General features: G+C 39.5%; 1 protein-coding gene across 1 annotated transcript in view; it reads left to right on the forward strand.

Annotated features, from left to right (window-relative positions):
* Window positions 1-15,981, forward strand: part of PRKAR1B (protein kinase cAMP-dependent type I regulatory subunit beta) — a 99,487-nt gene that overhangs the window by 50,942 nt on the left and 32,564 nt on the right. The window contains exons 5-7 of the mRNA XM_074919407.1: window positions 5,735-5,796; window positions 6,548-6,594; window positions 15,183-15,341. Of these exons, the coding sequence (XP_074775508.1) occupies window positions 5,735-5,796; window positions 6,548-6,594; window positions 15,183-15,341 (268 nt within the window). The remainder of the gene's footprint in view (window positions 1-5,734; window positions 5,797-6,547; window positions 6,595-15,182; window positions 15,342-15,981) is intronic.

Below are 15,981 nucleotides of genomic sequence, written 5' to 3' on the forward strand. Positions count from 1 at the left end.
TTACAGGGCAGGAGAAGTGGTTGTTGGACTGATTGCTAGAAAGTTGTTATCTTTTCAGGAAATGAATCACAAGAAAATCTCAGACATACGAGGGAAGAGAATTCCCCCCCCCCCCAACTTTAGAAATTTTAAAGTAGTACCCAGTTATAAGAGCTACAGCTAAATAAAGGTGGAGTTACTATCAACTCTGTTTACTAAACTTTAAAGGTATGTAAGTGGGAAAGATTTAAAATGCTGGAATCTTCCTGCTAGGGCAGCCTCACTCCAAGAAAATGTTGCATGTCTTTTGCTGAATTATGCCAGAGCAGCTACATATCTTTTAAAGCTATCCTCAACAATATCGGGCTTGCTTTGTTTTGCTGGAGTGATAGCAAAAGAAGAAAGAACTCTGTAGCACACACACTGAAGGCTGAGTCTGCCTGCACAATGAAATTGTTCTGATTGAACTCTTGACAAATTATAACCTGCAGGTATAACGAAGATTTTCCATTTTTGCCTAGCACATATGCATTTTGTCTCTTCCATTTATCCTTTCCTGCAGTGCATCCAGCACAGCAAGGGCTGGAAAGAAATCTGATTGTGAAACTGATAAATTGTCTTACATAGTTTCCCTATTTTGGCCATTGCCATGGTCTGGTTCTGAAAGTGCTTGGAATCCTCCTTCTCTCGCTTTGTTTTAACAACTTCTTCTCAGTTGCCCATTGCCAGTGCTATATTACCTACAGTGCACATTATTTTTTTTTGTCCATCTAATATTCCATGTCAACTCCAAGCAGCCTCGGTGTAAAAGCAGATAGATGATTTATTTTTATCACTCACTTTTTCTCGTGAGAAAGAGAACCCCTTGGCCCTGCCCTCTCTGCTGGCTTCCTCTTAGTACAGTCATTTGCATCTTGGCAAACGGGGTCTGTAAAATGCTACTGAATTAAATCAGCAAAGTGTTTCATCATATTTATTTTGCAATAACTGTGATAGGCTCTTTGCTGGACTAAATAGCTGCAGCCTCACTGATTCTAGTGGAGTTTTTCTTTGCATGAAAAGGGAATTGGCTCAGCCTGGACAGGTGGCCCGAAGTCATCACAGATGTCAGGCAGCAGAGGATCAGCCCCTGTGATTTCAGGTCTGATCACAGTTGTCTGCAATTCTCCTGTACACTCATGGAAGACACTTTATGTGTTAAAACTTGCTGCAAGCCTTTGATATCTTTGACCTTTTTAAAAAGTCTTTTAAATTTTGATATTCCCTAAGAAGACAGATGGTATTTTTTGATCGAATAGATAGAGATTTCATGTCTAAACACATTTCTTGGTTTCACTTTGTTGGACTAGTTAACTGCTCTCTCTATATTCTATGCTGCTTATAATCTTTTCTTGTAATTTGTTTTTTAATGATACCCTCAAAAAATTACAAGGAGTTAAATGTACAGAAGTTCCCCTTGAAAACATTAGTAATGTCCTGCTAGCATCTCTCTTTGGATCCAAATGTGGATATTCAGGTACATACAGTCTTGCCTGCAACTACACTTCCAAGCCAAAAATTGCTCTTGATACCTTCTGATTGGAACAAATGTTTGACTTTAAGTGCCGTGGGTAACCAGATACAGATCCTCTGGAAGTAGGTAGAGAGCTGTGAAAAAACTGCAAAACCTGTCAAAAGCTTTGGCTCTGGAGAGGGTGAGAAAGAGCCCTCCAAGTACTGATGCTGAGCCCAGGACACGCTGGGTGCAGTGCATCTGTCTTGGTTGCAGTCTCATGAAACAACAGCTGAAATATCAGAACTGCTGCCCTATTTTCTTCTTCCATCACCTGAATAAGTCATCTGGCAACAGGGCAAATGATACATTTTCAACAACATAAGGAAATCCCTCTGAGCAGTTCTCATTTACAGCACAACCATAAAAATCCTGGCAAAAAATGAAACCGTTTCCATATCAATTCAGAGCACAGCATTGCTAGCACGGGCGGTGTCAACAGTTAAATAGCTGGTGCAGGGGCAGAAGACAGAGGCTGCTGTGTTCTTGGTGCTACAGCTCAGACAGATGAAATCATGGTAGTTCAACATTTCGTGAAGACTTAACTACTGATTTTCTGGCTTTCTGTTCATGCTGGAATAAAACTTGTTTGTGCTTGAAAAAAATTCTGGTTGTTAGAATGTGTATGCATGTGTTTGGCCCTAAGTATTTAACAAAACCTTCAAAGCCAAGGAATACAACTACCTACTTTTGCAGAGCTGTAGGAGAACACAGCTACAGTCTTTTCTTGGTAGGGAGATGGTTGCAGCACTGTATTTGTAAGGGCTTTTCTACTGTAATGGTCAGAGAATGATTTTGAATGTCTTATAAACAGCTGCATGGTACAGGCAAAAAACAACAGGCCATATTTTTGCCCTTGGCTATTTTGTTTATGCCTTTAGCAAGAGCCACTTCTCAACTTATTCAGTATTTAAAGCTGTTTTCTCTATGTAGTACAGACCGAGGACACATGGACGTTTACTGGGGAGGTGGAAAATATGTCTGTTTATTGTTGTGCTGCGAGCGGCTGCATGGTGCTTAGTTGGGGTTAAACCATGACAATTGTAGTTTCAGATTTTGGCGTGGATCAGGAACAAATTTTTCAAATTTTCGAAGTATTTTGGTATACTGATCCTTGTGACATTTTTGTGTTTATTTTAGACACTGAGGATAAAGGCAATAGGAAAAATTTCCAAGCAGATTCTACACTTAGTCTGAATTAAATCAAAAGCCAGATTTCATACAGGGACTTTAAGCATTTAGTACTTCAGGAGATGATAATTTCCAGAAGGGTGGTTTTCTCTGGTGGTATTCTGAATGTCCCAGTTCTTGGCTGCCAGACTTGTAGGTTGAGAAACTTTGAGGCTGCCTGCTGGTCTGTATCATCTGAGATCTGAGTCTATTTAATGAATTATCAAATTGGGCATCCAAAAGCAGAAACACTCCAACTCATTAATCACTGTGAGAGATCTTGGCCTAACCTTATCGATTAAGAACAACAGTTCCCTAGTAGAAAGAAACTACTAGTAGAAGAAAATCATTATGTGTTTCAAGTGACAGTCATGACACTATTGGTCACTTACATTTATTTATCAAAGATATGCCCTTGTCTCACTTTGGAGATGTAAATCATCATCACCATGACTTCGGGTACCTTGTCTATCTGTGTGTTCCTATGTATTTTAGACTCATGTTTGATGACATGCCCTTCAAAGGTCTCTTTAAAAATCCAAATCTTGGTCTAGTAAGATTAAGACTTTTCTGAAACACATTGTATATGGGGTGCTGTAATATTTGCACTAATATTCTGCTACACTACTACAGTGTAAAAGTGCTGTTGGTGCTAATAGACTTTGTGTTCATTACACCATCAGCTGAAAGTTTTAGTCTGTGAGTTTTAAAGAGGGTTTTTTTGATATAACTAAAAGGTGTAGAAATTAAATGTGAAACATTTTGGAGAAGGGTACAGTGCTATACATAATTTATTGGGCACTGTTTGTACAGTCAATTGTTAAGTTATAAATAAAACACAGCCTTAAAACAAAGATGAAAGGATGAAACTGTGGGTAGTTATTTCCTCTGTGTTTCTATTTAAAAAAAAAAAAAAAGGTTTCCAAGTTTGTTCAAGCAGTCACATTTTGGTTTGGTTATTGATATTCACAGTGTTGTGCCTATTTTTGGATATATCGCATTGAAGACTTTCTTCTCTGCCACGCAGAGTGCTTTTCCTCCAGTAAATCTTCTGCAGGCTGCAGGACTGTTCTTAAAGCTTGGTGAGGTGCCCAGGCACAGCCAAGGGGAAACCACAGGGAGGCAAATGAGCCTCTGTCATACTGAATTTCCAGGTCCCAGAGCTACAGAAGAACAGCTTGACTTGCCTCATCACCATAAGGTCCCTCGGTGGCTGTTCCAGTTCGGCACCTACCATCGTGGTAGTTTCCCCCATCCCATCTGAATCTCAGCTCCCATTTCTTATAGGTGGGGAACGCTGAAGGTTGGCACAGGGACGAGCTTCACAGCCTGCACCAGATGGATGCTTTCTGCCATCAGAGAAGTCCCTTGAACTGGAGAAATGCTGAACCCATTCAAGATCATTAAAAATCAGTTTAGTGGATTTAAGAATACAGTCCATACAGAATAATTTATTGTATGTCTTTGCATTGGTACTCAGAATGAGGTGAGAAAGAGGTTTCTCCTTAGAGTCTCTGAGCAAGCTTTTTGTCTGTGGTGGAGGTATTTCCTGAAAGTGAGCAGGAGTAGCACAGGGTGGGCCTGATGAAACAACAGGGGTAAAATAGATCATTTTATTATAGGTCATGGGGTAAGCATCCTTTGCAGGTACTGCAGAGCAGTGGGAGGTGTCTGGTTTGAAATCTCCCAGTTCTCCTACAAGTGGTGCTGACGCAGAGCTACGATACTGAGCAAAAACATTCTGGCTGCTCAAGAGGAAAGACATGACCAATTTGAACTTAGGAGTGAAACATTTCCTAGACCTGAGCCTGAATAAATTCTGGAACAGTTGAACAGGAAATAAACTAATAATGGGATTTTACAATATGTGTTTCCCATATAAGGCATCGAAACGTAGCATGGGTTGGTTTGCTATCTTCTGGCTATTTTGATGGAAATTTTAGGTTCCTTCACTGTTTGTGCTTCATTACAATTGTGAGAACTTTGCTTCATTCCTGGCTGAAGTATTTCATCTCGCTGTTGTCTTTGGTGGTCCCTGGATGGACCATTCCTAGATCAGGCCAGGGAAAAGACTAATTAATGATTCCTCCTTGCTGCCTTTTGTTTGTGTCGGGGAGCTATTTCCTTTAGCCCTTTAGACTGATGCATAGGAAGGGGAAGAGAGGTGGGGAGCGCCCGTCTCAGTGTGGTTCATGCTTCTGAAAATAAGTTCCCCAAAATCTGATGTGGGGAAAGGAAGCCCTGGCTCCACGGAGCCTGCTGTCTCCCTCAATAAACAAAAGGACTGGATTTGGGCAAGTTGCCCAAAGTGTTGGTGCAGGGTGCGTTTCCGTCCTTACTGCTCTGCCTGGCCTTTTAAGGATATGCGACAGTATGCTGGAGACCACAGTAAGGTGTGTAATTCAGCGATGATTAATAATCACAAGGCTCTTCTGCAGCTTCGGTGTTTCTGTAGCATTGGTCAAATTCCCTTCTCACGAGTAACTCACTAAGATTTTCAGTGTTTGGCCTTTTCTGCACTGTGAGTGCAATCTCTTGCCAACTCTTATGCTACATTAATTTAGAGCCATCTACCTTTCCAAATGTGCTCTGTATTGTGGAACAGGTTTTGCTTGTAAATGCGAGGCCAGATGTTCAGAAGAGGAGAGCTCCTGTTTAGGCATCTAGCACTTACTGGTGTGACACATACAAATCGCAGCTGAAATCTGAAATCTTTCTGCTTAGACAATAAAATAGGCTGGCTAGTTTGTGCAGTGCTATAAGAAGTGGCCTATATGCATATAATTCAGGAGTTCTTTCAAAATAGCATGCAGTGAATCACGGTCTCACTTAGTTTTAAACCACAGCTTGTGCCTAACTAGTTATTTTGATTTCTTGCCAAGCGGGGGCTCATTTTCCAATTACAACTAACATTTTCTTTTTCTTTTTCTGCAAAATCTGTTAATGAAGGTTAAATGAAACAATGAAGGTAGGTCTACTAGCTAGATATGAAATAGGTCTGATTGATTAATAAATGTGTCTTTGTTTTTCCAGTGACATATTTGATGCCATGTTCCCTGTCACACACATTGCAGGAGAAACAGTCATACAACAGGGTAATTCTTCCTCTCATTTTTTCCCTTGCATGTTTGCTAAGATTGTACAATTCTCATCTCTCCATTTGAGATTTCACCCTCTCTGCTTAAGAGAAGAATAACCATATTCTGAAAGCATCTAAGTGTGCAGCTACATCATAAGTTCACGGATGCAGGTCTTTTTGTGTGTGTGCAGAGGTCTCCTACAAAACCACACTGGTAGATCTCCAGGGTTTCAAAGTGCTACAGTTAAATGTAGATAAAGAGCACTTCACATTAAAATGTTCATTCCTTAATTGAAGATAGTGAGGAAGTAAACCACAGCTCAGAATGCATAAGGGTGGCACAGGCTAGCTGAGAGTAATTAGAGATGGAAAATATTTTTATGGTTGTTGGGAATATTCAACACCTCATTGTGCTATATCGTAGTTATCACACTTGGCAACTTACCTGCGTGCCTGCAGCATGTTGTGGAGGACTTCGTTACCCTCAGGCTATATTAAAGCCTCTCGTGTGTTTACACTGAATGAAGTGTTGAATCAGTCAAAAGAGAGAAATTAATGCAACTGAAAGATATTAATAGGAAGAAATCATAGCGATGGTTTGATTTATGAAGGCAAATAGGCAAGGATGTTTCAGAAAATGAATCTCTGTAAGTAATCTGGTGTACAAACCTGTGCAAATATGTACAGGATTAAGTAGGGAGACAGGAAATTATTGAATAGTTTAGCAGACCTTCAGGAAACAATCACCTTTTGTATTTTGCTTCCAGGTGACGAAGGAGACAACTTCTATGTGATTGACCAAGGCGAGGTGGATGTAAGTACACTCTTACAGTATAATATTTATTTTGAAACTACATAATAAAATTGTATGCTTTGGCACACAGCTTGATCCAGACATGTGCTGTGGTTCCCTCTCCTTTTTTCTTGAAATAGATTTCACAGGATTGGTCTCATTACTTTGCTTTTGTTGTGTTAAGTCATTTGTGCATAATTTTATAATTGGCATGTTTTACATCCTAGCTTATTTGTCCATTCCAAGCAGGAAAATATGGTATCAAAACCAAGCAGATGACATTATCTTTAGAACCCTAACCACACCTGGAGGTGTGCAGTCTTTGGCAGAGCAGGCCACCGTGCTGGAATGCACCCGAGGGTTCAGATCAACCATAAGGAAAATATTTTCTTTAATCAGTTAGCTTAGCTCATGTGTTGGTTTTTTTTTCTCCCAAATTGAGATACAGCCTCGGGCTATGATTTTCATCTTAGAAACCTTAATTTGCTTTTAAAATTAGGTCCAAATATATGAACAATGCAGCATATTAATAAAGCAAGGATTATTATACGTTTAAAGTGATCTGTGAGACCACAAAATGTTTACAGGAGTATGCAGTGGTTTAATCAGCAAGTCTTTGAAAGTAAGCTTCTTTCTGAACCTGACTTTCAAATCATAATCTATTCACCCCTTATAATTTTTATCCTGTATGAAACTCACCTTTTTTCAGTTTTGCTACAAGTTCCTCATTTGACTGAATTTTCTACACACATCAGACACATCCACAGTTGTTGGATAGGACAGGCTTGCTCATTAGCAACATTGGTCTTCAGATGCCCAGAGAGTTTTGTTTGGCATATTTAAAGAAGAAAGTGATTTATTTTAAATCTGGGCAGGAGACATACAGTTATTTTAGTGAAAGTTATTTTTTTTAGCAGTCTGTTTGTGTCAGGAGACCATCTAATTGGTATTGTTGGGAATTGAGAAACCTCACATGCTCCCTCTGTCTCTGGAAGTTGCTTCTCAGGAAATCCGTCTGACTCACTGTTCCTATCAGGCATACCTCTCAATAGCAAACATTGCCACATCCACAGGGCCAGAAAATAAAAGAGCAATATTTATAGAACAGCGCTAAAATTTAGTTTTAAAATAATTGGTTAGAGCCTGATACTGAGCTTAATGAGTTCACTGGCTTTGAATCAGACGCACAAACATACGCAAATGCACATATTGAAGTTACAGATTAATCCTCTTTAAAAATAATTTGTCCTTGCTCAAAACCTTTAGGAAAGCTTTCTTCAGCATTTGGCTCAGGGATAGTGGGAGACCGACATCAGAAAATAGTTTGCAAAACCCTTGCAATTAATTGCAAAAAACCTAATCTTCCATATGCACATATTGCTCTTACAAAGCAGTGACAAAATGTGGAAAATAAATGTCCAGAGCCTACCGAGCTTTGTGTCTGCTTGAAAAACCATTGCATGAGGTGGTTTGTGTATTTTCTGCAGCTGGTGGTTGCCACTAATGGTGAAGGTGGCCATGGCTCTGCAAGGGCTTGTTTAGAGCACCAGTTGCTGTATTCTCTGTCGGGTAAGATGGCATTGTAGTTCCCTTCCCATGTATATCATGGCATCTACTCAGATGCACCTTTACTACACCATGTTAGCTGTATATCAGAGGTTCTCCATATTTTTATAGAAATTTGAAATAGTTTCATAAATAATCTTGACCATGAATGACCCGAGACATGTGTCCAGATCATTTTTCATTGGTGGTTTCCTGAGTTCATGAAAGTCTTTTGCAGAATAATCTTACAGTTCCCAGAACAATTCAGAGACCTTTGAGGCTTCTGAGATAGGATTTGGGGTAAAATATGAAAAACTGCCACAGTGACTCAATGGCCTCAGTGCCACTGCATTGCAATTACATGTAGACTCTTAAGCTGTATAGATGTTTTTGAAAGTTTTATTCCAGACCCCTGATATGACAAGCTAAGCACCAGTCCTCCTTTAAGCACATGAGTAATTCTGTTGACTTTGGTGAGACTTAATGTTTTACTAAATGAAGAACCTGGTGCATAGCTTTGTTTTATGCTATTGGAGTTGAAGGCAGAAGTTTTCTTTGCATTCTGAGTAGTTATATATGATGTAGGATATACATTTTTCCTGCCATGTCTTTGAGACTTGGAACAGCAGATTTTCTAAGGAATGGATGAAATAACTATTTCTTTGAGTAGATTGTAACTTCAGTTTCGCAAGCATTCTCAATCCCTACTCCCCTAATTGCCAAACTCAGCCTATAGCTGCTAGAACATATCAAAATGGACAGATCCACAATAATGTCATCCTGACAATTCTCAGGCACAAGTATGGACAGTTTTCTGACATGACCTGTGGGACAAATATACCTTTACAAGACTTAAGAGATGGACTGAGCTTATTCCAGGGACAACCAAAGTTCCTGACCTTCTTAAGTCTTGAAAAACTCTTTGTAACCAACTCTCATGCTGTCCCACTTCAGCATCCCCCTTCCGTCATCCTGCTGCACCTTAGCACCACTGCTCTCCCCATCTCCTCAGCTAGGTGCTCTCTCCTTCCTAAGATTTTCCTGTATCTTCAGCCAAAACACACACTGTTTCTTTGCAAGATACTGTGTAAAGCACAAGAAACATGTGCTCATCCAGGAGCAAGTTGTAACTACACCCTGGTAGAGAAGTTACCCACGTTAACTGCCTTTGCTGGGAAGCTGCAGGGAGATGAGCCCATTTTCCCCCCATAGGGTAAAGTCTCTATCAGGGCAGTTAGTGCAGAGTAACTTGCCGCTGTATGAGGCAGCAGCTCCCAGACCCCATGGGTGTGCACTATCACACCGTATATAGTGCTCCCCAGAAAAGAGTTCTCCACTTTCTGGGCAGCAGTGCTAAACTCCTTATTGTCTGAAGAAAATCCACACTGCTAGTAAGAGCTGCAGTTCATTGAAGCCTTGCCAGATACTTTTTTGGCATGCTTCCACCCTTCTCCAGGAAAAAAAAGCAACTTGGAGAGTAGACAATTGACCCTGAGACTTAAAGCCTCAAGCCATTTTCTGCCTATTTCAGCTGGTGTTGGCATATGCATGGAGGCTTTTAACCCCTGGCCAGGCTATCTGCCTTCAGCGTTTCCCTGATCTGCTCAATAGTGAGAGGTATACCAGGGCTGGTGAACATTGTGACTGATAAACACTGAGGTTTTCCATATGCATGCAAAAATACACAAAAAGGAGGTTGCAGTTGCCATCATAAAGTTCCCATCCCCTGGAAGAAAGTCATGGCAAACTGAAAAAAAAAAATCTATCAACCAAGCAACCAAAACCAAATAGAAATGACCAACAAAGCCAGAATAGCAAAATCAGTGTGTGGTGTTTTGAGTTTAAAAACTGCAACATTTAAAAGTAATTTACTGTTAGAGTTTTGGCTTAGGTACTCCAAAGAGTAAGTAAGAGCATTCTAATATTTTCCCTTAAAAGTAATCTGAGTCAAATTAGAAGTACATAAAATATTTTTAAATGTAATAACACTTTATCCTCAATTCTTGCACTTTCTTAGGGTATAAACAAACCTTGTATATCTGTACATTTCCTTCTTGGCATTACTATGGACAGCCAAAGAAGACTCAATACTGTTTTGTTGGCAAGCACGCTCAACATGGTCTGTGGGCCAAGCAAGAAGGACATATTTTTAATATGTAAAATAAAGGTTTTTAGAAATCAGGAAAGGGTAGGCCTTGGGCAACCTGGGGTTTTCTTCTCTTATACTGTATACTACAAACCAGGTATACTTTGACCAAAACTGTCATTGGATGGGAAAAGACATTATAGCATTATCGGTTGCAGTCTTCCTCCTTTTTGGTTGAGGAGAATTGTTAAGTCATGACTCAGCCCTGCAGGTGGATAAAGTTTAGAGTAGGTAGATGATGGCATGAGGTTTGAAGTCTTAGAGGTCAGTTGTCTACCGGAAGCTTTTCTGCTCAGACAAATGTGAACGTATGCCAAAAAGTATCTCTCTCTGGGAGAGCTTAAATTATAGTTTCCAGTAAAGATGTTGAAAGTACCTGCTAAAGTATGTGTCTTGCAAAAATCTCTAATCCATATTTCTAAATATAAAAATGACTTCCTGTTTATTATTTTAATCTTATAACCTCACATTTTTTTACTTTAAAAAGCACCGTCAACTACCCTTTTAAAACAGATGTATTTTTTTTTAGACTCAACAACTTCCAATTCTATTTAATGTCACAGCAACTTTCCCTACAGTCATTCTCAGGTTTTCTTCTTGTAAAACAATAGCAGCCAAACTATAGTATGGTGAAAATCAAAATGAAAACTTTTCAGTATTTTTTCTGAAACAGGTTCTGTATTTACTGTATAAATCCATGTGTGGAGCTATACATGAATATTGTGGACAATAGGTAAGATTATCTTTTGATTGTAGGTCAATCTTCTTGAAACCCCTTATTCATATATACAAACTGTCTAATTTGTATATACAAAGATGAAAATTACATGGTGGTTTATGTGAGAATACTGTTGGATTTTAAAACTAGTTGTGGTTAGATTCCATAGCTTGCTTTTGATTTGAATTCTTCCATCATTAATGATCTTTCTAATTTCGAAGGATGCTTTTGGAAATTTGAAACAGAACATTTTAAAGTTTGGAGTTTTTCACCTTGAATTTTTAAGTATTCTCAAGGTAGTTTCCAAGTTCATATATTTATATTTAAGAAAAGTGAATTCATACTACAGTTAAAGCACTGGCTTTATTTGAGAAAACTACCCATATATAAATACCCTTCATGTCTAAGGCTTGCTTATTTTTCCAAGAACAAATAAACCTCATTTTCATTTTTGGATAATAAATATTAAGGCTTGACAAGGCACAAAGCATATATTATTACAAACAGATCCACGGAAGGGGATTTAACATCTAAAAGTTGCAATGTCTGGAACAAATAAGATCACAGAGTGGCATCAGAGAAAAATTCTAAAAGTTAACTTGAAATTCGCAATGCAAAATTCAGGTAACGGTAAATTCATTCTAATGAAGCTCAGAGATAGATGTTCATATCCTGCTTTCAAAGTAAAATGGCTATATTACTGGTTGTGGTGAGGATGCTTTCTGCTTCTCTAGACAACACGAAGATGAGTGAGGCCAAGATGCATTCCTATTGCATTGAGCATTGTGTGACTTCATTGCATTTTCCCTCACAATTAGTGCCTATGTATATCACAGCCTGTGAAGGAAGGAACTGCTGATGGTCACAAGAGATTTTTCACATTTGCTTCCTAAAAAATAAATAAATGAACCAAGTTGTGCGATTTTTCAAGCCTGCAAAAATTGCAGCGCTCATACTACATGATAGAAAACAATAGAAACCTAAAGTCCTTTTCATCTGTGGAAAGTGGTGGTCCTGATGGCTTAGTCATATTTGGGCACCTGCAATTCTACATTCCTCTTCAGCTCATGAAAGAAGAAGGTCCCAGCTATTACAGAGCTGTGATTGGCAGATCAAGCAACGATGAGGAATAATACACTGTATACTCACCGCTTCAGCAAGAGTTCACAAATGCCTAAAACTACCTGAGCCAAAACCTCAGCCCAGCAATTTTTAGGATAAAGAAGGAGATCATCTGAGCTGCTGCCATATAACATTGGCTTTCATAAGCTGTTCTGAGCCTAAAATAGCTTCACTTCCCACACCTTACGAACAGAGCTACTTTCCTTTCTACTTTTTAAAAGATCTGTTTCAAAGGGGTTCAGAGTGGAGCTGAATACTCTGTTAAGGTGCAAAACGGCTTTGTAATGTGCCATCAATGTACTTTAGCTTCCTCATGATTCAGAAGTTGATTGTTCACTTAAGCCATTGCAGAGAATGAAGTGCAGTAGTTTTCCTCCTAGAAAACAATAATTATTCTCAAGCTGTTTTCTCTTTTGGAGACTGATGTTGGAAGTATCATTTTTATTGGGGGAGTGAATGCTAGGCCCAAAGTCTGTCAGATCAGTGATTTGGTTTCACCTCAGAGTACTTTAAACCTGACGCCCTTAGAGTGGAGGAATGGCTGTTTGCATAAACTGTTTACAGTTGAGATGTCAAACATGTTTTGGGGAGTCTTGTCAAGTAAGACAGCAAAATTAAAGAAGTCTTAGAGCAGTTTAGGAGTAGTCTCTTTATACCAACCATGCAGCAGTAAATGTCCATCCTTCACTTGCTCCACCTTGAATTTTACCAGGGTAATTCCCCTCTCTGGGCTGCAGTCATATCATGTATTCTGCTTTAACAAGAAGTGCAACCATATTGCTTAAAAAGATATGTGTTGGAATGAATTTTTTTCCCACCTGTAATTCAGACCTTTCTGCAATAACAAAACCTGTGCTTTTCAACAAAAGAGCATATAGAAATACATGTGGTTTTGGTGTGCTGAAAAAGAGTCAAGGATGCAATGTCAGTTGACATACAGGATGTGGTCCAAAATTCAATGGAATTACTAGATTTTCCCCATCGTTTCTCAGACTTTTTACTGAGGACATGAATTCCTGTACTGTAGGCAACGCTGAGTCCCTCTGGTGAAATCCTCACAGGAGGAGGTTATCCCTACATTCAGATATTCATCTGAACAATTCTGCAATGGATTGAGTTTAAAAATTTTCATATGTTCTCATGTTACGCGCCTTTCAGAATCCTATCTATTCATCCATTTCTCCTGTGTGTCTCACAAAAAAATATCCAGGAGCCACAGTATCACCTGCTTGTTTCACCAGGAAGTGCTTGGGTTTGCCTGGCTTTTTTAAAACTTCTTTTTTTGCTTTCATTTTTTTCATTATGAGGAGAATCAAAAGTAGATTCAGGGTTCTGTGAGATTTTCTTTCTGTGGTGAGTGTAAAAGTTTGAAAGGAAGTGCTGTTGTTATTCTCTTCTGTGATATTCTCCTATGTGACATTCATTCTGTCCTGGCGAAGAAATGAAGCTATGGCTTTTGTGGCTTGATCTCTTTCTTGGCAGTCTGCTACCACCTGCCTGTTTGGGATTATTTTTACCCTATATTTCATCCCCTTGATCCTCAGATGCTCCAGGAACACCAAGAGCCACAACATTGCCTGGAGTTCAGCAGTAATGCTAATATTGCTGCTTTTCAGCTGAATTGCTCTTGGTAGCTGAACTTCTCTGTGGCCTCATCCATCTTCTACTCAACCAGCATTTCACTGACCTGAGTAGGAGCTGGATCAGATCTTAACTGAATATTGGAAAGATAAATTGGGATTGATTCCAGCTGTAGTTTGTAATAAGACCTTTCATCATAAAATGAAGATAGAAGTAAAATTAATACTGACAATTTGTTGAATTTTGACCCCAGTTCATTTATTTTGGTCACCAGCATTTCTCATGCCCAGCTTGAACACAGCTCTAATTCATATATTTTAAAAAACCTGATATAGTCTGTGATTCAGTAATTGGTAATAGGTTATGGTTTTTTCCTTTGCCATAGTTTTCTACTTAAAATGAAAATACCTGCATATTTTCTTCATATTATTTTTTTTCACAGAACTTCCAAACAATGAAACTAATTCTGGTAGATTTCTGCCATTATTGGTCTGTAACAGATTGGGATATATTCTGCACTGGGCAAATGCACACAGCCTTTCCTACCCTGTAAACTCACAGACACATTAACAGAATGAAAAGGGTTTATTGTGTAGGTTTATAGCAGCAAGCCTACAAGCAAACTGCAGAATACACAATCCATACCAGTCTTTGAATACACTATTATCTCTCATGAGCTGTATTGTCCATGAATGGTGAGGAAAATGCAGCCCAGCGGAAAGCACCTGCATGAGTCTCACCTTCTCCAGTGAAGGTTTTACACAGCGCTCAAGTGTAGGAATTCTTCCCAAGTTAGACATCATCCAGGAAAAATACTGTGATGTTTCTATTCATACTGTGTTTCAAGAGGATATGTTATCTAAATAGGCCGTGGGTCAAACACTGCTTTGTAAGTTCTGTAGAGCTGTAAAGACGAAGGGTAATTCTGCATATAGCTTCTCAAGTCCAGAGCACTTAGTAGTCTTCACTAAGGAAGAAGGAGATCTCAGTAGTTCTATTTAAATGGTTGTTGGAGGCACTAGGCTTAGGGAATAAAAAAAATGTTCCTTTTCGAAAGATGTTTCCCTGTTTTGACTGTTTTTCATTTCATGGCCATGGTGCTTTCCAGCAAACCTCATTACACATATCAACAAATCTCCTTCCTTTCTACAGTGTTAATAAAAAGCCAAAGCTGTGACAGTTCTGCTTGTTGACTGTCTGAGCCTTGAACACAAGAGGGAAAACATGATGCCAGTTAACCATGGGAGCTGAAAACTTGGGAGAGTAAATGCAATCATTGTACTGAAGCAAGACGACTTGAAATTCTGTCCACAAAGCAGGTTGCTGCCCTCTTTGGGGACCAACTGCGGAAACTGTTACGCTCTTGTTTTTCTTCTGTGCCCCAGCATTGACGATTAGAAATGAAATTACTAATAGCTTTTTAGGTAACTGGTAGAAGGAGGAGAACTGCAAATAATTCCCCAAACTGGTTTTGCTTCTTGTCTTGTGCTGTGGTAGGTTTATGTCAACGGGGAATGGGTCACCAGTATCGGAGAAGGAGGCAGCTTCGGGGAACTGGCATTGATCTATGGAACACCCCGGGCTGCCACTGTCAAGGCCAAGACAGATCTCAAACTCTGGGGCATCGACAGGGACAGCTACAGACGCATTTTAATGGTAAGTTTATGGAGAAGAGCTTGTTTATGGAGTTGATATTTTTTACTTTTTTCTGTAGCACCAGCACTTCTGTGTTCAGAGTACGCTGATGATATACGCAGTCTGTGTTTCTACAGAAAAGAGAGAGGACATGACAATAACACTGAGTAACTAAATTAAGTGAACTGAAGGGAAAGGGGACAAGATTCAGCAGAAAGACGCTGAGTCAGAAATGCAATTGAATAACATTATGCGTAACTATTATACATGAATGAAAACCTCAGGAGGCCTCCGTTACCCACTGAAGCTATGCAAATCCTCTCCTTATCGTGAACCTCAAAATGTCTTTCAGGACTACTCCTTGCCTATGAAGTCTTTGTCTGAACTTGTATTATACTCTTTAAAGCAGGCAATACAAGGTAAATCCAGCTTGGTTAAAAAAAGTCTCAGTTGGACTGTGCCCTCCATCGTCATTAGCCAGCCCACAGCCACACGTATCGTAGGATGGTAGCTGCAGAGCCCCTGCTAATGATTCATTGCTCTGCTCCTTTCAAACTCCCTCATGTCTGCTGCAGAGCTCAGCAGACCTTCTGGGCACCTGGGGTGTGTGCTAGCTTATGAATTTGCCGTTGGTTCTTCAGTGGTGAGTTTATAATGGAAA

Source organism: Athene noctua, chromosome 15 (genome assembly GCF_965140245.1).
Source record: "Athene noctua chromosome 15, bAthNoc1.hap1.1, whole genome shotgun sequence".
NCBI lineage: Eukaryota > Metazoa > Chordata > Aves > Strigiformes > Strigidae > Athene > Athene noctua.